This window comes from Apodemus sylvaticus, chromosome 12, assembly GCF_947179515.1.
Source record: "Apodemus sylvaticus chromosome 12, mApoSyl1.1, whole genome shotgun sequence".
Classification (NCBI taxonomy): Eukaryota; Metazoa; Chordata; class Mammalia; order Rodentia; family Muridae; genus Apodemus; species Apodemus sylvaticus.
The window spans coordinates 41,565,270-41,591,549 of NC_067483.1; the positions used below are offsets into that span (position 1 = coordinate 41,565,270).

The 26,280-nt window shown below is 51.0% G+C and overlaps 1 protein-coding gene across 1 annotated transcript in view; it reads right to left on the bottom strand.

Moving 5' to 3' along the window:
- Window positions 1–26,280, bottom strand: part of Lgr6 (leucine rich repeat containing G protein-coupled receptor 6) — a 121,430-nt gene that overhangs the window by 59,935 nt on the left and 35,215 nt on the right. Inside the window, exon 4 of the mRNA XM_052200683.1 lies at window positions 20,515–20,586. Coding sequence (XP_052056643.1) covers window positions 20,515–20,586 — 72 coding nt within the window. The remainder of the gene's footprint in view (window positions 1–20,514; window positions 20,587–26,280) is intronic.

A 26,280-nucleotide genomic window follows, 5' to 3' on the forward strand; every position in this document is an offset into this window, starting at 1 on the left:
CCTGAAGATGAAATATGGTTGCCAGGCTCAGGGGTAAGGGCCTTTACCTGCTGAGCCATCTCACTTAAACTAACCCTACACACTTAAAAATAGCTAAGCAGGCTAGAGAGATGGCTCGGAGTTCAGAGCAAGTGGTTAAGAGCTGTTCTGGCAGAGACCTCCACTTAGGTTCCAGCATGCCTGTCAGGTAGCTCACAGCCGCTACAGCTTCAGCTCCAGAGGACCCAAGCCCTGACCTTGCTCAGCCCCTGCACTCACATACAGGCATAGATATACCCATAATTCAAAATAATTTTAAACATAGTTACAATAACAAACTATTTATATATTTTACCAGCATTTTTTAATTTAAAAATTAAAATATAAGATGGGGAAAAGCTCAAAAGCAACCCTCTTTTTTAATTCTGAAAAAAAAAATAAATAAATACAGGAAGAGGTGGTAGCATTTTGGAAACCCAGAAGATCACTCTCCAGAGAGTAATTTGTTCCTACAGTAAGTATGAGCAGCCGTAACCTCGGTGAAGCAGGGATGGGCATCAACTGGAAGGAAAGAAGCTGAGATGGAAGAAGAAAGGTTAAACAGGAAAAATATAAAGGGATGTCTCAAAGGAAAATGGGAACAAGAGAAGGAGGAGGGGTTCGGTGGCTGCAGGGAAAGCAGCTGAAAGCAACATTCAGATTCACACTGTAGGTGACAAAGAATGAACCAGGCTCCCCACAAGCCTGACTGAACACGCGGAAGGCAGGCTTGAAACACTCCTTAAACTCAGGATAAACTGGCAGTGGGTGAGAGCGATGGAACTGAAGAGGAGATAAATAGGAGAGAGAAGGGACCCGTGCTGTCGGGGACTGTAGCTATTTCAAAGCATCCTAGCAGAGAGAACGGAGCACAAGTACAAGATTACCTCAGAAGAACAAAAATAACGAGACCGAAAAACATGACAGGTTTCAAATAGTCTCTGTGTTCCAAGCAAATGTAGATCCATGAAAAAAAATGATCCATACCTGGATACAATCTGATCAATCTCTCATTTGTGAGGATAACAAACCGACGAGACGGACAAGATGGCTCAGCAGGTCAAGGTGCTTGCGGCCAAGCTTGATGACCTGAGTTCAATCCCCAGGACCCATGTGGTAGAAGGACAGATTGACTGACTCCCAAAAGTTGTTCTCTGACTCACACACACACACACACACACACACACACACACACACGTAAATGTGGAAACAACTTTAAAGGAAAAAGTGAAATAAAAGAACCCTACGCATCCGTAAGGAAGTATGAGAAGGACAACGTCTTAGATTTTCGGGCATGCCACAGGGCAGAGGGAAGCAGAGCGTTACCACAGAGCATTTGGATGCAAGAATTTTATCTCCAGTTAGTTGGGCTACCATTCTGTGTATGTGTATATCTTGCTGCGTATTTCTGTGAGCATGCACGTGGGGGGTGCACACACAGCTATGTGTGCATCTGCATGGAGTACAGAAGGCCACCTTGAGCGTCATTTCTCAGGCACCTTCCACATATCTGAGACATGGTCTCTGACTGTCTTGAGGCTTGCCAGGTTGCTTGGCAGAGCAGCTAGCCACACCCATGCATCTGCCTAGCTCCCTAGTACTCGGCTTACAAGCATGCCACCACACCTGGCTTTTTTTTTTTTTTTAACATGGGTTGTGGGTATTGAACTCAGGTCACGGCAAACCCCAATTGAGCCATCTCCCCAACAAATATATTCCTAACCACAAAAGTCTTGCATTATAAGGGATTAAAAAATATAGTAGCTAATATTGCTCTTGGCTTCAGAAAAACTTTTAAAAAAAAATAAAGAACGAGCAATCAAGAGAAATTAAAACAGCCAGGCGTGGTGGCGCACGTCTGTAATCCCAGCACTTGGGAGGCAGAGGCAGGTGGATTTCTTAGTTCGAGGCCAGCCTGGTCTACAGAGTGAGTTCCAGGACAGCCAGGACTCCAAAGAGAAACCCTGTCTAGAAAAACCAAAAACCAGAGAGAGGGAGAGGGAGAGAGAGAGAGAAATTAAAATTAAAAACAATCAGGGAAAGAAAGGTTCTTCCTCTCAGGGCAGGGGATCAAAGCCAGGGCCTCAAGCCGGTTAGAACACAGCTCAGGCACTGAACTACACGGCCAGCCTCCAGCATGAAGGCTTCATGAGTTCTATTTCCAGGCAGGATGAAGTAAAAAGAACGGGGTCCACCCTTCGGCCTCAACTGGAAAACCACAGGCCACAGGCAACCCAGGATAGGAACCCAGTACTGTGAACCTTCTGTTCTCGCTCTGCCTGGAGAGACCTTCTAGGCCTCTACACAAAACAGAGACTCAAAGAGAAATCACGTTCGTGCCACTTGAGGAGACAGAATTCAGACTGGAACTGTCGGCATGGCTCGGATTTGAGAGACCAAGAATAGTGTGGGAGGGGGATGGGAAGAGAGCCGGAGCTGTGGAAAGATCAGTGAATATGGGCCATGACTGGAAGTGAGAGCAAGTCACATGCAGCCCTTCCTCTGGGCCAATTGACCTACTGGCTGAAAGCAAGAAGAGCTCTGTGAACTGGGTGACTGGGAAAAGACAAAGTCAAACTAGTGAGAAATAGGAAACCAGAAGACATTAGACAGGCTAATGTCTTGGGGTGTATCTTGATGGTTAGAGCATCTACCCAGGCCACGGAAGCCCCAGGTTCAATTCCCAATAGCTCTCTAAACTCCCACACTTTTCCTTATACATTACCAGTTTACGAATATTTCATTATAGCCACAGAAAACAAGCTAGGACAACACCTGAGTCCATCCCCTACACAGCAGCAAGGAGCAGAGGGGGCATGGCGAAACATCCCTTTTACATTAGCAGTAGCCACCAAAGCAGCTTGCACACAACAAAACCCAATAAACATTATGAAGTCATTCTAGCCAGAAATATATGGGTCCTTAATGAGAACAAGTGTGACTGGAATAAAAGTATATTGTGATCCACCAAGATGTTTTGGATTAAGAAAAATCCTAAATCCTGTGGGCATAGACTACATTTCCTAAGCATGTAAGACAGCAAGCATTTAATGTATAGACAATGTAAAGCCAACGGCCCCACCAAGCAGTTCTTGGCAAGGAATTGGGGCACTGAAGAAATAAAAACTAAAGTTCCTGTCATAAAATGAAAGGTGAGCAAAACAGCAGAAAAATAGACAGAGGCTTCCATTTCCAAACCGTAAAACATCTGTCAATAAGGAAAAACCTAATTAAAATACAAAAAAAAAGCAAGCCCCAGAGCCAAACACTAAGCACAGCAGAGAGGAGGCTGTGGGTCACACACACACACACACACACACACACACACACACATCACGCACACAAGCGCGTGCGTGTGCACACACACACACACACAAATAGCCTGGTTTCTATGTGCCGAGGCTGTGGATCACACACACACACACATACACACACATACACACACAATGTGCTGAGGCTGTGGATGACACACACAGATTGTCTGGTTTCTATGTGCCAAGGCTGTGGATCACACACACACACACACACACACACACACACACACACACGCACACACACAATGTACTAAGGCTGTGGATGACATACACAGATTGCCTGGTTTCTATGTGCCGAGGCTGTGGATGACACACACCACACACACACACACACACACACACACACACATACACACACACAAAACCACAAAACGTGCTGAGGCTGTGGATGACACACACAGATTGCCTGGTTTCTATGTGCTTGCAGTATGTCTTCCCCAGGAAGGAGAAAACCATTCCATATGTAACAGTACTAATGAGAGCAAAAATACCTAGGAATACATTAAAGAAAAGGCTGAAAATCCTAGAAGCCAGAGCTGTGTCTTAGTGGTAAAATCATTTGCCTAGGGCGTGCAGATCCCTAAGCAAAACCCCTGACAGCCAAAAAAACTGTAAAATCTATGCTCTGAAAACTGTAAAGACAAGTCTAAACTAAAGAAAATAAAAAGGAGGAAAAAACAACAGATATATTGGTAAATCAAAACACAGCTTACACTTATAAAGATACCTATAAAAAGGAATGAGTCATTAGGAGACCAGAGGCAGAAGGCTCTTGCATTTGGGGCCGGCCTGGGCTACAGAGTGAAGCCCTGACTCAAATTAATCAAAAACAGGTCAACAGAAATAAAGGATGAATTATTAATCCACAGTTACAAAGTATGGGTGAACTTTTAAAACACTAGGGCAGGCCAGAGGGAAGCTACATGGTGTATAATTGCATGCAAAGTCCAGAACAGGACCGAGACACGTTAGGGTGGGGCGGGGACGGCTGAGGAACAAGGCTTTTTTCAAAGAATGACAACATTTACAAGATAGATAGGGCTTGATTTTATGCTGTGTGAATTATATCATAATTTAGAAAAATACTTGTTAAAATCTTACATGAGTTAAAGTTATACTGATGTGATTTTAAGTTATACTAGTATATAAGTTATACTAGTTCTATTAGTGTGATTTTAAGTTATACTAGTGTGTTTAACACGTGTTATAGACCAGTGTCTTTTTATTGATTATTTTATTTATTTACATGTCAAATGTTGCCCCCCTTCCCAGGCTCCCCTATACTAGTGGGTTATTTTTAACACTAGTGTTGTACAAGTGTGATTGTAAGACACTAAACCAGACCCAAAAGAAGTCATTAGAACAAGGCATAAAGCCATTATGGCAAGACAACAGCCACCTGTTGCTGTATGTTCACGGAGAAGCACCCCGAAATGCCAGCACGCATTGTGTCTGGGTGGTAGAACCGTGGGTGATTTTTATTTTCTTCATATTTTTTTTGTATTTTCTAAATTTTCTGCAATGAGTCAGAACAAAAATAAACATGTTTTTTAAAAAAATAAAACAAAGTGCGTCAGCGTATAATTAAGTTGCAGACTGTTGGAGTGACGAGGCGAGGGGGCCAGGAGGGGAGCGCTCCGCAGAGCCTGCAGCCTGGAGCAGGGCTGCAGCCTGGAGCAGGGGGCCTAGGGAACAGGTTTGGGGGTGTGTGCAGTGGAGTGCTCCGTGGCATCCTGTCATCTGTTGCCTCTTGCCGCCCCTGTACCTTGCCTCCCTCTGCGTCTCTTGCCTGTCGAGTCTTTGAGGTCACAGAGTCTCTAGGCCTCAGCGCTGGAATCTCAAGGCCACATCCCCTGGCCTGACCACATGGCTACTGCTGTGGTCCATACTGTGGTCTCTGAAGGAAGCTTACTCACGGCCCCAGCAGAGCCTCTTCGATGCGCTGTGGACAGCCAGTCACTGGGGTTCTCTCAGGTCCATCTGCTTCTGTGAGGACCCTGTCATTGCCTGTCTGCATTGAAACCTATCTGTGCAGAGACAGATCTCCTCTACACAGCCTTGTTGCAATAAGGTCTGTAATGTAGGGACCCCTGGGCCTGCCCTTCTCCGACTCAGTGCCACTTCCCGTGCCACGCCCCTTTTTGCCTCCTTCCCAGTGTCTTATGGAGGTCTTCCTCCTGTCCTAGCAGAAGCTGTCCTTCCTTCCCCACCACTTCAACTCATATACCTCCTTCCAAAGCCAGCGCAGCACCCACCACATCATAGCTGGTGGCCAGCAGAGGAGAGCTCCTCCTTGTCCCACAGTATTCCAGATCCTCTTAGGCATTACTCTGTCCTGACATTGGCTATCTGTGACCTTGTCATGAGCCTCTTATTTACTAACAAACTCATGGGTTTTACAGTGAGTGCATCACCGTGAAGACGCCCAACTCGGATCTGCGTAAGGAAACAGTAATGGAAGGAATGGTCTAATGGGTTCACTGCAGGAGCAGCTGACCCCGAGAGGGACGGCCAGCTATGAGTTCAGGGGTTGGGAAAGGATCTGTCTCTCTTGGAATAATTTATAGTCAAGTCTTAAACAACTGGTCTATCTGACTCTAGTTCCGCATAACCAGAGGTTCTTTGAGTTGCCCAAATCATTGTGCTATAGACCAGTTACCACAGGAAATGGTGGCACCTAGTGAGACAGTGCTGGGGACTGGGAAGCAGTAACTCTAACATAGGATCATGCCTTCCTGCATACGTACAATGCTCCCCATGTTGTGCTCACACCTTCTTGTGTATTTAAGAATGCTCCCAGTGTTGTGCTCAGGCCTTCCTGTGTACTTAAAGTGCTCCCAGTGTTGAGCTCTCAGCTTCCTGTGTACTTAAGAGTGCTCCCAGTTCACACATTCCCATATACTTAGGGTGCTCCCAGTATTGTGCTTACACCTTCCTGTGTACTTAAGGTGCTCCCAGTATTGTGCTCACGCCTTCCTGTGTACTTAGAGTGCTCCCAGTGTTGTGCTCACACCTTCCTGTATACTTAGAGTGCTCCCAGTGTTATGCTCACGCCTTCCTGTCTACTTAGGGTGCTACCAGTGTTGTGCTCACACCTTCCTGTCTACTTAGGGTGCTCCCAGTGTTGTGCTCACACCTTCCTGTCTACTTAGGATGCTCCCAGTGTTGTGCTCACACCTTCCTGTCTACTTAGGATGCTCCCAGTGTTGTGCTCACACCTTCCTGTATACTTAAAGTGCTCCCAGTGCTGTGCTCAGTCTCTATTCATTGTCCTTCAAATTTACCTCTTTATTATTCCCAGTTGACAGATTTCAAAATCGAGGAACAGAATATTGAGATAATCTGTGATTCTTTTCTAGAAAAAGGCAGAACTGGCTTCCAAAGAAAAGTTTTCTCATAGAAAGGTGCTATAATCTCCCACTGCATTCTGTCCACTGACAGGGGACAGTGGCCCCAGGTTCAGAACGCGAGGAGCCTGGCCAGGCGCCCCTGGCTGGTGAAGAACTGCATGAAGAGGGTGATGAGGACACCTGGGCACAGGGCTGGCATAGCTCTCACACTGGTCACACCCTCAAGGCTGCCTTCCTTCCTCTCTCCTTCCAGAATGTAGAGTATGACCTGGGTGCAGTCAGATACCAATGCTGGTCGCGTCTTACTAGGAAGACGGACAAGCTAAGATGGGCGCCATTTGCCCCAGGCTGGACATAAAGGCCTTCCTCCGGGCTTACCAAAATGTTGCTATTTAGTGTCCAAAGTCCCTAAAACTAAATCCAGGTCTGTACCTTACTCCCTCACCCCACCCCAATCCCACCCGACTCTGAACTCCTATGCAGGCAGCTATGGCGGACTCGGTCCAGCAGGATATCTGGGCACAGCTGGAACTGGCTGGAGCAGATACTCACTATCCCAGGAGTGCTTGCTTAGTTCCATCACACAAAGTTCAGAACCACCACCCAGCTGTGGATGCAAAAGCCAAAACTAAGAAGAGAAAAAGTTCCCTGGCTCTGGTATTGAGTGTTCTCCAGTATGTCGAGCAGGCCCAGAGCCAGATGGAGCCTTCCTGGGGGACTTCCTGGAGGAGGTGAGTGCTATAGTAGCAAGAAGGAGAGGAGCAAAGCATGGAGGGGCGATAAAGAAAAACACCTTAGCCTGAGAAACAATTCAGGCAAAGTCTTGGAGGCAGAGGAAGTTGAGTCTGGGGTAACGAGGGGATGACTTCCTTTGCAGGGACAGCCAGGAACCCCACGATGAAACACAAAGGAAGTGTGGTCTCTAATGAAAGGCACGGGTTACCTGGCTGGTGCCCCAGGAGGGAGCCTTAGGTGCACACTTTAGCCCCTCTGTCCTCTTCCCTGTTCCCAGCCCTTTCCCACCTGTCAAAGGACAGACACGAGAACCCCAGGACTAGTGTGCTTCCAGTTCCCCAGCAGCGACCGCCACGCACACAGCACTCGGCCCTCCCTCTCTGGTTCCCAGCCCCTCTCCTCTTCCATCTTTCTTCCCTTCTCCCCCTTCTCACCTCCTCTCCCTTCCAGGTGGGGCCCGCGTACCCCCACACTCCAGATGTTCTGGAGTTTTACTCTAAGGCCATCCAGGCCCCCAGGTTAGCAGATGTGCGGCTGAGAGGCAGGTTAATGGGGGCCAGGGGAACAGGCTGGGGCTGGGGCTGGGGGCCCAAGACAGCTGCCTTGGCCCAGAAGGCCCGGCTGGTCCCTGAGGAGGCTGGACTGCTTCATTCTTGTCAACTGAAGCTGACAGAGCAGGAAGGAAAGGGGACTAGGCTGGGGGAGCATCTTCAGGGAACGGTGCCTCCTGGCTCCCTGGCCTCGTGGATCTGGAAGCGTCCCTTTCCTCCCCACCCCCACCCCCACCCCAGCCCGGAACTCTGGGAATTATGAACACCCCCAAGTAGTTAGCTTTCACCGTTTCTCCGCAAAAACCCTGCCTCTTTGTCAAGGGAAGATGTCTGTTCCCCACAAACGCTGAGTGACTGCAGGACACAGATTATCCCTCAAGTAGCAGGTAAAACTCTAAACAATAATAGTCTTGGCCCTGGGGGCTATAGCATGGCTTTCTCAGAATTGACAAGTTTATTGTTTTATTTAGGGCGATGTATGTTCCAATGTGCAACCCTTCACAAAACACTGTCGGATGGTGGAGGCCCACTATCCATCCACATGTTTAACCCCCCCCTCTCACACATACACACACACACACACACACACACCAGCGCCCAGACTCCCCCACGCCTAGCTGCCTTGCCTACATTGGCTGTGACCTGCATCCTGCTCATGTCGAACGCATGTGTCTCTGCTCTGTCTCCTGCTCAGGCCTGTCTGCTAACCCACCTCCCCAGAAAGAGGAAGAGAACAGGCAAAATCTGTGAATCCTCACTCTTCCTCTTTCCTCAGAACCTACCACCCACCTACCACACGGTCCAAGGAAGAATCTAGAAAGTGGGGAGGAGCAAATAGGTTGTGCTAGAAAGCACACGGCCTCAGCACCCAGACACACCTGAGATGGAACTCAAGCCCCAGGTCTCCCAAGCCACTGGGCAAACGACTAACACCTCTGGTCCCGAGACCTTGCTCCAACACATCCATACTGCCCCTTCCCCCAAGGAAAAGGCAGTCTGGGCCCCTAAACTCTCTCCACCTGGCATTAGCTCCCCCCAAAAATGAACTGTCATCAGAGGTGTTTTCAAGATGGGAATTGGGGAACAGGACACCTCTAGAGGTCACTCAGAGCCTGCTGAGTGCCATGCACAGCTTCTGAATTAGAATCTAAGGGGTTAAAAACCCAGGCATGATTGTGCACTCAGGAGGCAGAAGCAGGAGGATAGTGAATGTGGGGTCAGCCTGAGCCTATGCAGAGAGACTTTGTCTCCAAAGTTAACAACAGCAAGAGTGGAGACACGCTGCCTTCACCTGGACGGAGCTCTAGGACTGAGAGAAGAAACAAGCCTGGGACTGGGAGGAGATGCTGAGATGTGACAGCTGCAGCTCAGCTCTGTGGGACGCCTGCCGCCCACCCACCCGCCCACCCGCCCGCCCGGGCATTAGCCAAAGCCCCTGCAGCATCCGACATCCACTCTGCCCTGAAGCAGGAGCAGGTGAGAGAGCTGAGAAGGAACCGGAGCCAGTGTGCCAGGGAGAGCAGCAGTAACCAGCTGAGCAAATGCAAACCCTCTACCACACGAAGTCCTGAGCCATGTGTGGGGGTGGGGAGCCCGGTCGCGGGAATCTGGGCCTTTTCTTCAAGATCACGCTGAAGACTCTTCAGCAGCGTGATTTGCTCAGATCTGTGTTTTAAGCTCCATCTGCCTGATGTGAAGGGCAAGTCCAGAATAGGAGCAAGTAGCCAGCTAGAAGGCTGTTGCAGGCAAGAGAAGTGGGGCTTGCTCCAGAGCCACTGGGCCAGTCCCTGGAGCCCAGCCTGTCAGATGCATTGGAGGTGCTGCTCACGGCCAGTTGCCAAACTATGGACGTGAATGAATGGGATGGAGGTGATTGGCACTCAGTAAGGCAACCTGGAAGGGAAGATGATAGGCTTACCTTGGGAACTGTGTGAGGCCCTTCTGGGCCCACCAAGCAGAGACTCCACTGGCCAGTTCCATGGACCAACCTAGGCTAAGGAAGTAGACATCCCCCCACCCCCCCATCCCTGGGAATCATCAGCCCACAGGCAGAATCTGAGGACAGACGGTAAAGAATGGTGTCCCTTAGAGGATGGGCTAGGAAGAGACAGGTCTGCTGAGAAGATGGAGGAGTCGCCAGGGACAGGAAGAATGGGAGAACCAGTTTTAGTAGCAGCCAAGGAGAGAGAGCCAGGCAAGACCTAGAGAGCCTGAGCATAGAGGCTCTCCCCCTTCTAATCAGCCAGGAGGGCCCCGGGCGCACAGGGCAGGCAGCCCCGGGAGGATGCTGGTGAGAAGAATAGCTGATGAGCTGCAGGCTGTACAGCAGGGCTCTGAGAGGTGGACCAGTAGACCCGCTGCTGAGTGGGGACTGGGTGAGGTACATGAAACTCAGAGTCCCTTCCTCTCCATCCTGTCTCCTACTCCTCCCTTCTTACCCTGACGGTAATGGTTTGGCACTGCTAAAAGATGGGACTCCAAGCTTAGAAGGGAATATAAATGCAAGCCAGCCTGAAAAGACCTCTGGAGACAAGGGGAAGGTGGTAAAAGTTCAGGGCCACAGTACCCATCCCATCCCCCTCCCCCCATCCCCACCACCACCAAGAGACTGCTGAGCCAGAGGACAACAGACACCCCTTCGAGTGGGCTGCCACGCCCATCCTAGCCCTGCGCCCTTTGCCACAGCCATTCACAGTGGCTCATCTTGCAGACACCGAGTTTTCACTCCTCACCTGCTCTGTCCCAGTGCCCGTCCAAGAGTTCAGAGCTCTTTGATACAGCCTCCCCACCCCACGCTGCCCTGCCCCACCTGCTGACGCTGTTGAAGGGAGAGTTGGGGGGGAAGGAGCTGGCTCTGAGTCCCCAAACAGGTGTCAGGACTGGTGAGGGGAAGGAAGCCACCTTGGCATAGTCCCCAGATAGGGTCACATTCCAGAGCAACTGATCTTGCAGCCATCTGGCCTAAGTGGCCACACAGGCTCATAAATATTTCATCCCCTTTCTAAAGGAAAACATAGGTCTGGCCTGGGCTTCTGCACTGATTCCTGGGTGACACTGGGAACGCTCCTTCCTCTGTGTGACTCACTTCCCTCACCCAAAAAGGAGCCCTTGGGACTGCTGACCTTCCTGTTCTGACACACTAAGGCCTTGTGGTCCCAGATACGCAGGCTGTATCCATGCATCTCTGGCTGGGACACAGCAAGAAACAGGGCCATTGTTGCCTTCTCCAGTTAACATGTGGGTTCCCAGTGGACAGCAAGTGGACAGTCACCATCTCGCACTCTTCAGGCTCATAAATGGATGGGAAATTACCCAGAGACTTTCTGTAACGACCACACTTCCCTGGCTCTGGACCCGTTTCTCTCACCAGAGCAACTGGAGTCGAGCCTAAAGGCAGTTGTGTTCTACAGAGAAGTGGCCTGCCCACGTCCTAGTGTCCCCTGAGGTTCCTCTCACCTCCCTTTGGGCTGCTCTGAGGCCTCAGCGGGAAAGAATCCTGGAAAACGTAATCTCTGAGATGTTAGGAGATACAGACATATTTCCTCCTGTCCCCAGGCCAAGTGAGGAGATTGTGACCCTGAATTATCTTCACAAGGAAGTTAGCATCCCCCACCCTCTTTTGGAGTTATTGGCCACTGGAAGTTCTTCACAAGATCTAACCCTTTCTTTCCATCCTCCCTCGAGGGGTTATCTAGAACTTCTCGAAGCCTCTAGGAAGCACGACACCTAAGCCAGATAAATTCTTGTATCTCTAGCCCACGCGCACAGGTAGCTGCAGAAGAATGGATGGGGAGTTCTAAGCATCGGGGACTTTGTATAGAAAATCTTTGGCATCTGAGAACAGTGGGAAATGGCTGGTGATGGCTGCTGTCCATCTTACTGAAATCGGAAGGGTAAGGTGGCGCTATCCAGCTCAGGGTCTGCCCCGCCCCCAGATCCTGGATAAAAAGTGATTCTAAAGTCAAACTCCCGGTCACCTAGAGGGTGGGGTGACTCCGTGTCAGGAGTTCTAGGTGGGTTTTGAGGTGTTGTGTGTCTCACATGCTCCAGGAGGCTGTTGATTCTGCAGGTTCCCGGCATATTGAGCATCAAGAATACGTATGGACAAGGGTTTCCAAGTGGACACTGCATCCATCACCAGATGGAAGTGTGCTAAGGCCCAGATGCCGTGGCCCCAATCCTGGGAATCTCAGTTGAGGAGGTCAGAGAAGGGACCTCAGATCTGCACTTAATACACTTCTCTGGAGTTTGGAGGTACTCAGTCTTTTAGGCTCCCTCAGAGTCAAGCTCCTGTGAGTCTAGGGTCCTGTTAAGAGTGCTCATGGGTCAGGCATGGTGGCACAGGCCTATAATCCCAGTGTGCAGTAGGCATAGGCAAGAGAACCATTTATTTGAGGTCAGTCTGACTGTAGAGTAAGACTCTATCTTTAAACAAAAATGCATGAACTCAGAATTCAGATGAGCTGCCTGTTGTGAGCTGCCCCCTAATTCTCCATTTGCTCATCTGTAAAATGGAGGTCACAGCATTTTCCTTGGATGTATGGTAAGGAATAAATGAGCCTGTGTCTGCACGCACACAAAGCACCCAATAAATATTAGCTCCCAGTGAGATTCACATCACGCATACTCTGTTTTCCCAGGGTTTCAGCCGTGCAGCCAGTTCCCTTTCCGATACCTGCTTTGAACCCTAGTCTAATGCAGTGGCTTCTCGGTCTCAGGAGCTTGGCTCCAACAGTGTGGTTGAGGGGAAGATGAAGACCTGGGTATCTGACATCCCCACATAAGTCATGAGCCGCTAAATGGAAGGACTCTCATTTATTAACCCAGTGTCTTCTGTACCATGGTGTATTTACAAGCATTCTACAAAGCAGAAAAAATTAGAGAAATGGAGAGAGGCCTGAAGGAAGGAAAGGGGGAAGCAGAGAGACAAAGGACTGGGACAGAGGGGATCCTGGTGGAGTTCCATCTGTGCAGACACTCCAGAGTCCAGGCTAAGGCTCTGCCATGGCCTTGGCTGCTTAGGAAAGGCCCTTTGCCTCGCTGCAGGAGAAACCACTGCTGCTGGGGGAAGAGCAGCCCCACCCTTGGGCTCTGCCTGAGGGTTCCCTTGAGTTTAAACCTAATCTGAGCCCCCAGGCTCATCCCTGGAAATTCTGTTCTCTTAGTTTAGATCTCTAAGGGACTTTAGGAGTCAAGAGCTTTAGTCGCAGACTGTCTGACCCAAGAAGCCCCCAGCACCACACATAGCCCCGAAACACCTGCAGGGGGTGAGGAGCCCCTGACTCTGCATTGCAATGCTTTGGATCACACAGGAGCCCAGTGCAGCTTCTGGGTGGCCCAGCTGGAGCCAACTCTGTCCCAGACTAGCATTTAGGGCTGAAAGAATCATCAGCAGGTCCCAGGGCCCATCCCACCATTGACACTCTCTCCGTGTCTCTCGGGAGCCAAATGACTCATGTTGGGACCCTCATGGGCTGCAAGTGCCACTAGTCTGCCCACCCGCCCACCCTGTAGCGGCCTGTGCACAGACACAGGTAGTAATCAACTCCCGGAACCCTGGAAGATCCAAACGAGGTAGCATATAATCATGCTGCCTGAAATAGCCACGTCAGGGAGGCCATTGCCACCCCGCATGTCTCTAGGGACCCCTTGCTAGGCCCCGACACAGCTGGGCCCCAGGGCCCTCCCTAACTAGCAGCTAAGTTGGGGTACGGACACAACTCACCAAGTCACCAGCAGGGCTCGAGGCCAGCTTTGGAAATGGGGACTTCCCTTCCTCGTGGCAGGCTGGGCTCTCAGATCAGCGTTCTCAGGCCTCAGGGCCCCCTCTCCTGTCAGCTCTGGGTCTCCCTCTGCCTCGTTCCTGCAGGTGCAGGCTGGGGTTATGAGACCTCTCCCCTCTCTGTTTACTTCCTTTTGACAGCCATAGCTATTTTGTCGTTTCTAGTTTTTGTGAGTGTGTTGGTTCCTCCTGACGCCCTGGCTGTTGTAGCCCAGTCTGGCCCTCAGTTCCTGATCTTTCTGCTTCTAGCTCCTAAGGGCTGGGATTATAGTTTCAAGAGTGCTGGTTCACCCTCCCCCACCCTCAACTCTCAGTCCTCAAGTAGTGCTCTCGGGCCATCTCTCCTCTCCCCCTCCCCCTCCTCCTCATTCACAACTTCCGTTGCAAGAGGTTGAAACGTAACCCCAAATGATAGGTTCACATCCAAATATCCAGAACTAGTACAAGAGATCTCATTTGGGGATTTTGCAGATATAATCTAAGGAGGTCTCTTGAGATGGGATCATTAAAATCCAATCAGAGGTGACAGGGAGACAGAAGAGAGGAGGAGAGGCCAGGAGAAGACGGAAGACAGACACAGGAGCAATGCAGCCACAAGGGATGCCAGTAGCCACCAGAAGCTAAAATAGGCAGGCAAAGTGTCTCCCGGGATCTCTCTCTAGCCATCTACAGCCTGCTAGGGCCTGAAGGATTGTGTCTGTGTACAGCTCTGTTTAAGCCATGCCATTGTGGTGTGTTAAGAGGGCCCAGAAAAGGAAGTTCCCCATATCTCTATTTCATGGTCAGTAGGTCAGTAGGTCAGAATCACTGGAGGACTTGTTGAAGAACTCAGACAGTCGAGTCCACCCACAGACGTGGTCCAGAGCAGATGGCCAGAACCTGGGAATGTTGCATTGCTGGCTTTGAGACCTTGCTTATTGTGTAGCTTACGCTGCACTTGGACGGGAGCCCTTCTGCCTCTACCTGTAGAATGCACAGTGCCCCGCAGGGCTGAGAACGCCATGGTCCCAGGTGATTCATTCAATCAGCAATTCTGGACAAAAACTCGAGAACCATTGTTCTGTGAGCTCTGCTGGTGACTAAGTTTGCCCAGTTTCTGCCCAAAATTCCTTCCACCAAAGACACCTCCCTGGGCCCTATCCTCCTCCTGTTTCTCTTAGCTCCCAGGAGACCCAGGAGAAGGCCTCCCAGAGAGAATGCCCCATCCCTATCCCAGGCCTAACTGGGCTCTTCTGAGACTACTCAAGCCTCCCCTGGGGTCTCCTGACAATTTACCTATGAATAGAGAGGAAAGTCCTACAGTCACCCCAGAAGATTCCTGTGGACCCTCCCCTGCTCCATGCTTTGATCCAGGGCTGTAAGCAGAGCACTAGAGTATCAGTCAGTGCACCTTCCAAAAGCAAGGTTACTAGGCAAAGCATGCTAGAGCCATCTCTCCAAAAGTCCTCAGGTTCCCACCAAGGCTAAGAGTTCTCAGGAATAAAACTAATATACTGGCAGGCTACCGACATCATCCTGTCTCTTCCACTGAGGCTCTACTTTAAAGTTCCAATATAGAGACAGGAGTAGTTGGATCTAGGCTCCCCAGGCTCCTATGGCAGAGCCTACCAAACAGCTCCTGGAGCGGGTGTCCTGGAAATACCCTACACCCCCGAGCCCCCAAATAGCCAATCCCCAGAGCTGGCCATCTTCCTCTGCCCCTCAGACTCAGGCTTGGAGGCAGCGAGGTGCAGTCGATGAGTGAGTGGCTTCCTCTTGGGGCCACCTGAGCTCTGATGGTGGCTCTCCTGAAATGACATCACCTCTCTGTGCCTCAGGATGCTCGTCTGTGGAGTGAGGCGGGAAATCAGCGGTAGTACTGGTCCCCCTAGAGTGCTGTGAGGACCGGCAGGTGTGAGAGACTCACACAGCAAGTGTCATCTGCACACTGCTCTCACTAGCCTGGCCTGGGGCATTTGTCTGTGTGAAGCTGTCCCTTCAAATTAGGTCACAGTATGCGGGAGGGGTCACCTGTTTTATCTTTCCCAGGAACCCCTCTTATTCCTGTGCTCGGGGGACATCTGTCATGGGACTGAATGCCCAAATGCTCTGTCATTTTCTCCTGAACACACGTCTTTCTTCTCCCTGTCCAATTCTGCTGGGTCCCCAAGATGGTAGATGCAAAGTTCCTAGGGAACTTGGTCATAGCACAGACAGTGAAACCGAGGCCCAACATGAACAAGTCTCAGAAGTCATCAACCATTCCAGAAGAGGACCAGAGACCCGATCGGGGACTTATCATTGTCAGACAAGAAGATCTCCTGGAAGCCTGGCTGTCCAATCATTTTATTTGACCTTCCCATCTTAGAAATGGAGAACCCTAGGCTCAAAGAGGCTGATTAACAGCTAGTGATAAAGTCAAGACTTGAACCCAAATCTCTGGATCCTAAGGTATCAGAGCTTTGAAAAGGTATTAAGGGCAGAGGGAAGACGTTGGTACTACGGGGTCTGAACTAAAGCAAAAATCCCACCTCTGTTCAAGCCTGGCTGCGTGACTTCATGTGAGCTACTTAACTCTCTGGGCTCTAGTTGCCTCATCTACAAGATGGTCATAACTAGAAGCTACCTGGGAGTGTTCAAGATTGGCATAGTGGCCATTGCCGAGGGAGTCCCCCTCTCTGGCTTTCTCCCACAGCCTAGTAGCTCCCTTCTGTCCTCAAGAGCATGTCCCCGGGCACACACCCTGTGCCCCCCAGACTCCCCACTCCTCCTTTTAGTAGCAAGTGGCTGCTGTGACTTACTTAGATGGATGGCTGGATCCTGGGGTCCTGGTGTTACTCTTGAGTCTCTTCTCTAGGGTCACCCTGTGTGGCTGTCCTGGGTGATAAACACTCCCCTTAGAAGCCAGAGGTTCTAAGACTGGCTTTTTGTCTGCCTTCTTCCCCTTTTCCTTGCCACTGTGCTGCCCAAGGGCCCCAGCCCCAGCCCAACCTGGCACTACCTTTGAGGGCCCTGCTTCTACTTTGTTTCCACGGACTCTCCCCAGCATCCAGGCATCTCCCCAGCACCCGGCTTCACACCCCAACCCATTTCTATTCAGTCCCAGGCTCCGCTGGCTTCCAGTGGTTTCTCTTGGCCTGGATTCATGACTGGTATGACGTGTCTGGGGCGGCTGTACTCCTCCCATGTTGGTCAGAGGAGAAGTACGTGTGTGCAAAGGACGGTGCTGAGGGGGTCAGGTGTTGCCAGCCCAGGTGCCAAACCAAATAGCTGGTGTGCCACTTCCAACTCAGCACATGGACCCTGGAACGCAGGCTGGCTGCCCCCACCCCCCCCCCCCGCGCCACCCAATCCAGGCCCACAGTAGATTCTCCATACCTAGTTCCTGTTCCTGTGTCCGGCTCTAGCTGGTAGAAGATAGAACCTTGCTTGCTCAAGGGCTGGCCTATTCATGGCTCCAGGAGAACAGAGATGCTGCTTTATGGAGGTGTCGGATACCGTGAGTCCCTCTGTGCATCCTGCCTGCTCTAAGGACAGCCCACACTATGGGGGAACGTGGAAAGAGACGTGCCCCTGTGCCTCCCTGATGTGCCAGCTTCCAACAGAAAGCAGGGCATTGTCATTGGCTCCTGCTCTGGGGGAGAGAGGAGGGCCTTGGTCAATGGGAGTCAAAGGACGGTCTCCCCTCATGGCCTTTGGTCCCACAGCTGAAATACACCTGCCTATGTATGCCTCAACAACTCATCTTTGGATAGCCCCAAAACTTTCCTGCAGGTCCCCTCATCTCTTAGCTGAGGGCACTTGTTAAGGAGGGTGACTGATGGGGAAACCACATGGTAGATATGACAGACACATGGCACTGATACCCAGGCCTATGGGCAGTGAGCTCTGCTCTGTTTGTCTTCTCATCTTGGTGACATGAGATGGTCTTACTGTAGCTACCTGACATGGTGAGGACTGAATTTGGTGGGAAACACCTCCCTTCAATGTCTGGAGCAGGGTCTTTTCTGGAGTCCTCCATTTTTCCAAAAGCTCAGAATTTAACACCAGCCATTTGGAGTCCTCACATTGGGTCCTTCTTCGTCACTCTTCTGTACACATGTACATACACACAAGTCACTGTACACATGCACACACATGCACATTGCGTGCTTACACACTGTACCGGCTGGTTTTGTGTGTCAACTTGACACAGGCTGGAGTTATCACAGAGAAAGGAGCTTCAGTTGGGGAAGTGTCTCCATCAGATCCAGCTGTGGGGCATTTTCTCAATTAGTGATCAAGGGGGGGGTCCCTTGTGGGTGGTGCCATCCCTGGGCTGGTGGTCTTGGGTTCTATAAGAGAGCAGGCTGAGCAAGCCAGGGGAAGCAAGCCAGTAAGGAACATCCCTCCATGGCCTCTGCATCAGCTCCTGCTTCCTAACCTGCTTAAGTTCCAGTCCTGACTTCCTTTGGTGATGAACAGCAGTGTGGAAGTGTAAACTGAACAAATCCTTTCCTCCCCAACTTTCATATTGGTTATGATGTTTGTGCAGGAATAGAAACCCTGACTAGGACACACACTCCACTCCACACCACACCACACCACAACACAACACAACATAAACACACACAGAGAGTTCAGCCAAACTCCCTAATGCTCACTCAGTCTCTTCCCCCTTTACCTCTCTACCTTAACTCCCTCTGGTCCCTCTGCCTACCACATCCTTCCCTGCTTCTTCACATGGTTGACACTTTCTGGCCCTTCAAGACGTAACTCAAATACTTTGAAATGAACATCAGATGACTAAGGTTAGATGGACAGTTGTGTGGAGCCTTCTGTTTCTCTCCCCATCTCAAATGGATTCTATGTGTTCTTTTCAGGAAAGCTCTTGGATGTGGGCAGGGTAAGATCATGATCCCATTTGGAAGATGGAGAAACTGAGGCATGTAGTCAGGATCAGAGGCACAGCCTGAAGCCAACCCTGGCAGGCTTGTGTTCTCTGGACCATAGCGGGCAAGACACAGCCATCTGCCTTGGTTTCTGCCTTCATCTGCCTAAGCAAGAGGGGTGCAGTCGGGCCGGGGTGAATGCTCTACTCCCGCAAGCTGGGGGGCAGCCCACTCTCAGAAAGCACGAGGGGAACCGCCCCTCTAACTAGAAGTGCCAGGCCTGTCCTGAAAGCAAGACATTCAGGGATCTCCAGCAAAAGGTGTGACTCACTCTTTGCTTTTAATTAATGATTTAACTTCCAAATAAGTCCAAGTTTTTCCTATGAGTCTGCTTGATGCTTTGATTGAAATGTCACCCCTGCCCCCACCCCACGTACCACCTCTTATTTTTGGCACGTCCAGCTCTTTGCTGGAGTCCTAAGCAAATGTTTAGTCTGCCTGCAAGGCGGCACGCACAGGCTGGCTTCCCTGGCTTTCATCTACTGACCTTGGCCTCCCAAGGCACCCTGCCTCCCTATCCTGCTGGACGGAGGGAGAGGCTGCTGGGGCCAGAGGCCTGACACACTGGGATGGAGGGCAGACAGATGAGAGAGTTAGGGAAGGCAGGGTGTACTGTCCAGGTACCCACATCGAGGAAAGCCCAAACAGTGGTGGCTATGATTAGCCAGAGACCCTCGATTTAAAGGTAAATCCAAGTATTGGACAGCAAGGGGAGGGAAGGCCCTTGGTCCTGTGGAGGTTTGATGTGCCTGGCATAGGGGGATGCTGGAGCCACGGTGGGGCAGGAAGGGGGTTGGGCAAGCACCCTCATAGAGGCAAAGGGGAGGGGGAGAGGGTGGATGTGGGGGTGATTATGGAGAAGTAACCAGGAAGTGGGATATCATTTGAGATGTAAATGAATGGAGTGATTAATTAAAAAAAAATAAAAATAAAAAATAAAGGCAGAATCCAGAGAGAAGCCACCTTCCCTATCTCCCTCCTTCTGCTCACAATCAATCACAGCAGGTTAAGACTGTCTGACTCCCATATCGGTGCTCTGGGCAGGGCCACAGCAGAACCAAAACCAAGGACTCTGAAAGCCTCGTCCTGTACACTTCCCACTCATGCCTAGGCTCCAGCAGGCTACAAGTCATGCCTACCTACCTGAGTCCTATACCCCAACTTTGATTTTCCCAAAATCATGTATCCATGCCACCGGATGGCTAGAGATGCGACAGAAACTTCGATTGGCTTCTATGAGCAGGTGTGAGGCACCTACCAGCCCTGTGCTGGGCACAGGGTGCATTCAACCCAGGAAGTGGGCAGGGCCAGCTTCCCTGACCCTAGCACCTCTTCCCACTTCCATGTGCAGGCTTAGTACTGCTGCCATGATTCCCCTGCTGGGGAGAAGGGGAACTGCAGGGTTCCGTGGGAGTGGGCTCCATCCTGCGTGGTCTCTGATCACAGTGCCTCCTACCACTCCCTAACTCCCACTCTCCCACTGAGGAGGGAAGAAGGCGTTTGAACTTGGCTCTTCTCCTCCTCCTGAGCCCCAGGGCAAAAGCCAGGTAAGAGGAGGAGGCAGCCCCTTCCTGGTACTTCTTTAGGACACTACTCTGCACCCCACAACCCAGCTCCCATGGCAGAATGCCAACGATCCCAGGACAGCTGTCCCGGTGGCCCTACCTAGGGAGGTTCCATTTCCACAGTCCTACAGACACACAAGTGCCATAGACCCACATTTATGACAATGAGACCCTCAAGAAAGCGGAGGGGAACACCGGCTGCATCAGTGAGTGAGGTGCAGAGGAAAAGGAAGTGAGGCGGGGCCTGGGAGGGGCCCCAGACCACAAAGGTGGGCCCTCCGTGACTCACAGCGACTGCAGGCTGGGCAGCTCCCACAGGGCCTCTGCCGGGATCCCTCGGAGCTGGTTGCTCTGCAGCATCCTGAAGGGGAGAGAGAGGTCTGTAAGAGTCTTCTGGTACAGAGGACTGTGGGATGGGGCTCCTCCTCTGAAGGTGAGAGAGAGGTCTGTAAGAGTCCTTGGTAAGGAGGACTGTGGGATAGGGGCTCCTCCTCTGAAATTCCCCCCCTTCTCCTGCTTTAGGACTCAGAGTTTGGGGTGTAGCCTCCTGACTTGTTAGTGGGGGAATGAGGCATGGTGGATACACACAGGGGACTGGACAGCCCAGTGTACCAGAGGTGCCTCAGGGGGGCTTGGAAGACATGACGGGAAGAAAAGGACAATGAAGGGAGGAGAGAGCAAGATATGCTGGGACAGACATTTAGTCTAGGACTTGGGAGGCAGAGAGAAGTTCAAGGGAAGCCTGGAATATATATTGAGTTCCAGGGTAGCCTGAGCTACAGTGGGAAAGGATCTCAGAGAGAGAGACAGACAGACAGACAGACAGACAGACAGACAGACAGACAGACAGACACAGAGGGATAGAGACACAGAGAGAGTGACAGAGAGACAGAGAGAGACAGAGAGAGAGAGAGAGAGAGAGAGAGAGGAGAGGAGAGGAGAGGAGAGGAGAGGAGAGGAGAGGAGAGGAGAGGAGAGGAGAGGAGAGGAGAGGAGAGGAGAGGAGATTCTGCTGAATTTGGGCCATTCAGCTGAGATGCTAAGGGATTCTTTTCAAGATGGTAGACGTGGATAAAGATAAGACTGAAGACTGCCCCTCAACATCAGAGTTTCACAAAAAAAATATGCTTTCTGGAGTGCTGGCCCCCAGAAGCAATCTGAAGCGCCCCCATCATCAGCCTATTGTGGCGGCTTAAGCTCACACAAGCACACACTAAGTAGCTGTTTCCGAGGCTGCCAGCTTAGCACTAGAGCCAGCCGCAAAGCCCAGGGGGGCACCGCAGACAGAAGCCACGAAGCTCCTGGGGGCCTAGAAACCCTACATGCAGGAGAGAGTCAGGGAGCACGCAGCGGGTAACAAAAGAAAGATGAGCATCTCTACAAGGGGTGCCGCTGACTCCAGGGGATGCGGGCATAACGGGCCTAAGATAGGATGGCGGGAAAGCACGGACATGGAAGGAAGAAATTAAATATGTAAATAAAAACAGTCTGGAAAGATGGGTAAGTGGTTAAGAGCACTGGCTGCCCTTCCAGAGGACCAGGGTTCAATTCCTAGTACCCATATGGTGGCTAACAGTTATCTGTAAGTCCAGTTCTAGGATACCTGACACCCTCTCCTGGACTCCATGACCACTGCACACACTTGGTGCAGAAACATACATGTAGACAAACCCCAAACATAAAATCATATGAATACATTAAGAAAAAGAAATACAGCAGAGGCCCTTGGACAGCAGTTACCACCAGAACGTGCATGTGTGTGTCAGTGCGTGTGTGTGCGCGTGCAAATGTGTGTGTGTGAGCATGCGCGCGTGTGTGTGTGTGCGTGCGTGCGCGCGCGTGTGTGTGTGTGTGTGTGTGTGTGCGCACGCGTGTGTGCATGATCATGGGTGCTTATGCAGGTGGATTCTAGAGGACAACTTCAGCCTCCTAAGGAGCTGCCCACCTTGTTTTCTGAGGCAGGGTCCGTGTCCCACTGGACTACAGCTCACCATAGACTAGGTTAGCCTGCTAGAGAGCCCCCGGGACTCTCACGTGTTTCTGCTGCCCAGAGCTGGGATTGCAAACTCAAGGGTTTACCATGGCCTGGGGCTTTCTTCTCAGTGTGGGTTCCAGAGATTTCACCAAGTCCTTAAACTTTACCAACTGAACCATCTTTCCTGCCCCACGAGCAGACATGAAGAGGAGGGTACAGGACCAATTCAGGAAGTAGGTAGGGAGCAGAGAGGAAGGATGCAAACAACTCCCAGTGCAGGCAGAGGAACTGCCTCCCAGGCATGCTGGGAGGGCATGAGCATTGACAGGTCTGCTATCAACAGCGAGCCAGGCTCCCAGGATGCAATAGGGAGTGAGCACCCAGTGAGCACCTGTTGTATGCTTGGTATGTCGTCCATACTGAGGGCTTCAGACTTTGCTTTTAAACTTGTGCCTCCCCAACTAACTGAAAAGTACAAAGTCCCATGACTGAAGTGGTGTAGCCTGGACCCCAGCTCTAAGCTCTGCCCTTCTTCAGCTGTGTGACTGTGGAAGTGTGGCGACGCCTCTGTCCGTTGGTTGCATGGACTATATAAAATGGTCCCTGCAGGGCACTCACTGTACAGAGATGGAACTCATAGCCCCCTAGCTCATCTCATCGACTACCGCTGTTACTGTCTAGTCTCAGATCTATGGCTTGCTGATTGATTTAAGGAGGTCACTTCCTCTCTCTGAGCCTCAGTTCCCTCCTTGATCAAGAGAAGAGACCTAGAGATGACACGTTTCCTGGTGGTATGGCTCATTAGCAGCAGACTTGCCTAGCATGCCTGGGCTCTATCCTCAGTTATCCAAATGATGATGGTGGTGGTAGGATGGTGATGTAGACAAAGACGATAGTGATGGCGGATGAGGTCTTGCCTAGCGTGTGTGAGAAATGCAGTCTCACACAACCACTCAGAAGAAATAACAAGACAGCCAGGAAAACCATCTGACACAACTGCCCTCCTAGAACTGGGTTGACACCAGGCCTGAAGATGACCCCACAGCAGAGCTCTGGAACTCCTTAGGGACCCGAAAACCCTCTGCTCTGGGCATGAGGCGAGGGAGCTAGCAGGGTTTCTGGCTGACTGCAGTGGGTACATCTATCCCTTCACCTCCTGTCTTCTAAGCTGTGAACACCTCTTTACTCTGATCTCCACCTTGTTTCTTGTGATTACCACACAAAGCTCACAGCATGCTCAGATCAAAGATACGTGAGAAATTATGATTGGCTAAGCAGTGGTCACTGCATATGCCCCTCCCAAGGTCCCAAAGCTACATCTTGTCACCGCACAGGTGAGTGGCAACTCCAAGGAGCCCCCCTAATGTTATCTATTGGCACTGACATCATCCCCTACTCCCACCTTTCTCTCCGCTGAGTCCCAGACAATAAGATCTAGAAAGATCTTTTATTCATGTGTGTTTGTGTGTGTGTGTATGTGCATGTATTCATATGGAAGTCAGAGGATAAGTTCTTACCAAGAGTTGGTGAGAACTGACTCACTCTTCACCATGTGGACCCTGAAGGTGGCAGGGCCTTCACTCTCTGAGCCATCTCACTGGCCCTAGAAAGATCTTTAAAGTCTCCATGCTGGGCCTCCAAGGCCCAGAATCTGTAAGTCGCGCCTCTGCATGGCACTTAACTCTCCTTCCTTCCAGTGTCAGGAAACTCAGCCTCTCCCCAATAGCCATGCTGCGACAGACAGTCTGGCTTGCTTTTGAGAATCAATACGCAGCAAGTGTAGAGTGCTCACTGGTGTGGGGCCTGACCTGCTTCCTTTGCTGTTCCCAGCCTCTTTTCCCAGCATTACTGTATGGACGCACAGTTGGGTTGGAAGGGGTGGAAAGACTGTGGGAAGGGAGTAACCCTTTATTCTCCAGGGTGAGGCAATGCAAAGAGGGGAGGTGATTTCCCCAGAGTTACAAATCACATTCACAGCAACATTAGGACCAGGCTCGAAGGTCCACTCTTTCCAGCCGTGGCTGTGCTTGGTGGGGCAACGTGGATTTAACCCTAGATGCACGTTAGGAGCACCTGGAAAATGCTCAGGCCACAGGACGGCCCACTTAAGCCTCTGGGGCTGTTTGGTGTAAAAGATGATGCTTTATTAATTCTCAAGCTCTAGATAGAGTCCAATATGCAAACAGGTGTCTGGTGGAAGTCTGGTCCTCGGCAACTGCCCCCCAACTCATTTACAAAGGACATACTCAGACTATTTCTCTTGCCAGGAAGGCATCTGGGGGCAGGTAACAGAGAGTCAACCCCACCCCAATGTTCTCCACCAGGCTCTTTCTGTGAGATCTGGTGCCTTGGGGATGCTTCTGTGGATGAGTGAGGCAGGGTCTAAAGCTCACCCACCCTCTGCACCCTGTAAAAGGTCCTTCATCAGTTTGATGTATTTTTCTTTTTGTTTTGTTTTTTTTGTAGTGCTGGGGATCAAACCCAGGTTCTGGTACATGCTAGGCATGTACACAGCCACTGAATTTCCTTCAGCAGGCATGAGTGTTTTGCCTATATGTACATTTGTGCCCTATGTACATGGCTGGCACCCGAGGAAACCCGGAGAGGATGACGGTGCTTTTGAAGCTGGCGTTAAGGATGGTTGTGAACCACCATGTGACTGCTGAACACTGACCCTGGATCCTCTGCGGGAGCAGCATGTGCTCTAGTGTGTGTGATCTGAGGCTTGTGTGTTTATTTGGGTTTTTGTTTTTAAAGATTTATTTATTTATTATGTAAGGACACTTAGCTGTCACCTGAGACACCTGAGAAGAGGGCGTCAGATCTCATTACGGATGGTTGTGAGCCACCATGTGGTTGCTGGGAATTGAACTCAGGACCTCTATTCACTCCGGCCCCTCATGCTCTAGGCTCTGGGCGAGATGACAGCTTTGCGGAAGGTAAAGTGGGGAAAACACAGCACATCCAATTATCTCCTTGGGCTGCTGCCAGGATCCAGGAATCTGCCTACAGCTGCCCTGTGCCCTGCAAAAGCACCACGGACAGGACAGTTAGAGGTCCAGGCTTTGTCCCACATGTCTGGGGCATCAGGGGTATGGTTTCCCTTAGAGCAGCTCTGTGAATTTAGCATCTGGGCCCTTACAGCCTCATGGGACAGAACTGGTGCTAGGCTAGACCCTGCTCCAGCTGACTCTTTTTGGTTTTTTGGTTGGTTGGTTGGTTGGTTGTTTGGTTGGTTGGTTGGTTGTTTTGGTTGGTTGGTTGGTTGTTTTCGAGACAGGGTTTCTCTGTGTAGCCCTGGCTGTCCTGGAACTCACTCTGTAGACCAGGCTGGCCTCGAACTCAGAAATCTGCCTGCCTCTGCCTCCCAAGTGCTGGGATTAAAGGCATGTGCCACCATGCTTGGCCCCAGCTGACTCTCTTGATCAGACCTGCTCTAAGCTGGTGGGGCTTGAGGACTTGGAGAACCCTCAGAGGAGAGGAAGGCCGCAGCCAGGGTGGGGAGGGACTCTTCTGCAGTCCCTTAAGGAGGAAAACAGAGACGATCACTTACATTTCCCTGTTCTCTGTTGCCCATTTCCTCTAAGCCTAGCCAGGCCTCAGAGATTAAAAGCCACAGCCTTGAGAAGGGTGTGAACCTAGAAAGCAAGGGTCTCCTTGTGCTCCTAAGAGGCCAAGGGTGGGGGTGGGCTCCACTACTCCAGTTCTCTTACAGGTCTAAGAGACAAAAACCTGCAACCAGCAAAAGTGACATCAGATGTTGGAAAGGACTTAGCACCCAGGATACATACATATGGACTCTCCTGCTCTGACACTCTGGGGGTGATGGGTGTGGACCCCCAGCCTGCCTACTCTCCCTGAACAAGGGAACTCTGCAGTCAGGATACAAGGTTTTAGTGATTGGTGTTCTTCAAAGATGGAGCAAAATGGGGGGTCACTGGCAGAGAGGGGGTGAGCAGCCTGGCTGTCCTGGCTCCCACACACAGCTTTTGGCCAACCTGCTCACTGGGCCCAGGCGCCGTTGGTTGAAAGGGGGCGGGCCGGCTGCGGTTTCTTCCAGTCTTTGATTTATTGCCTAAT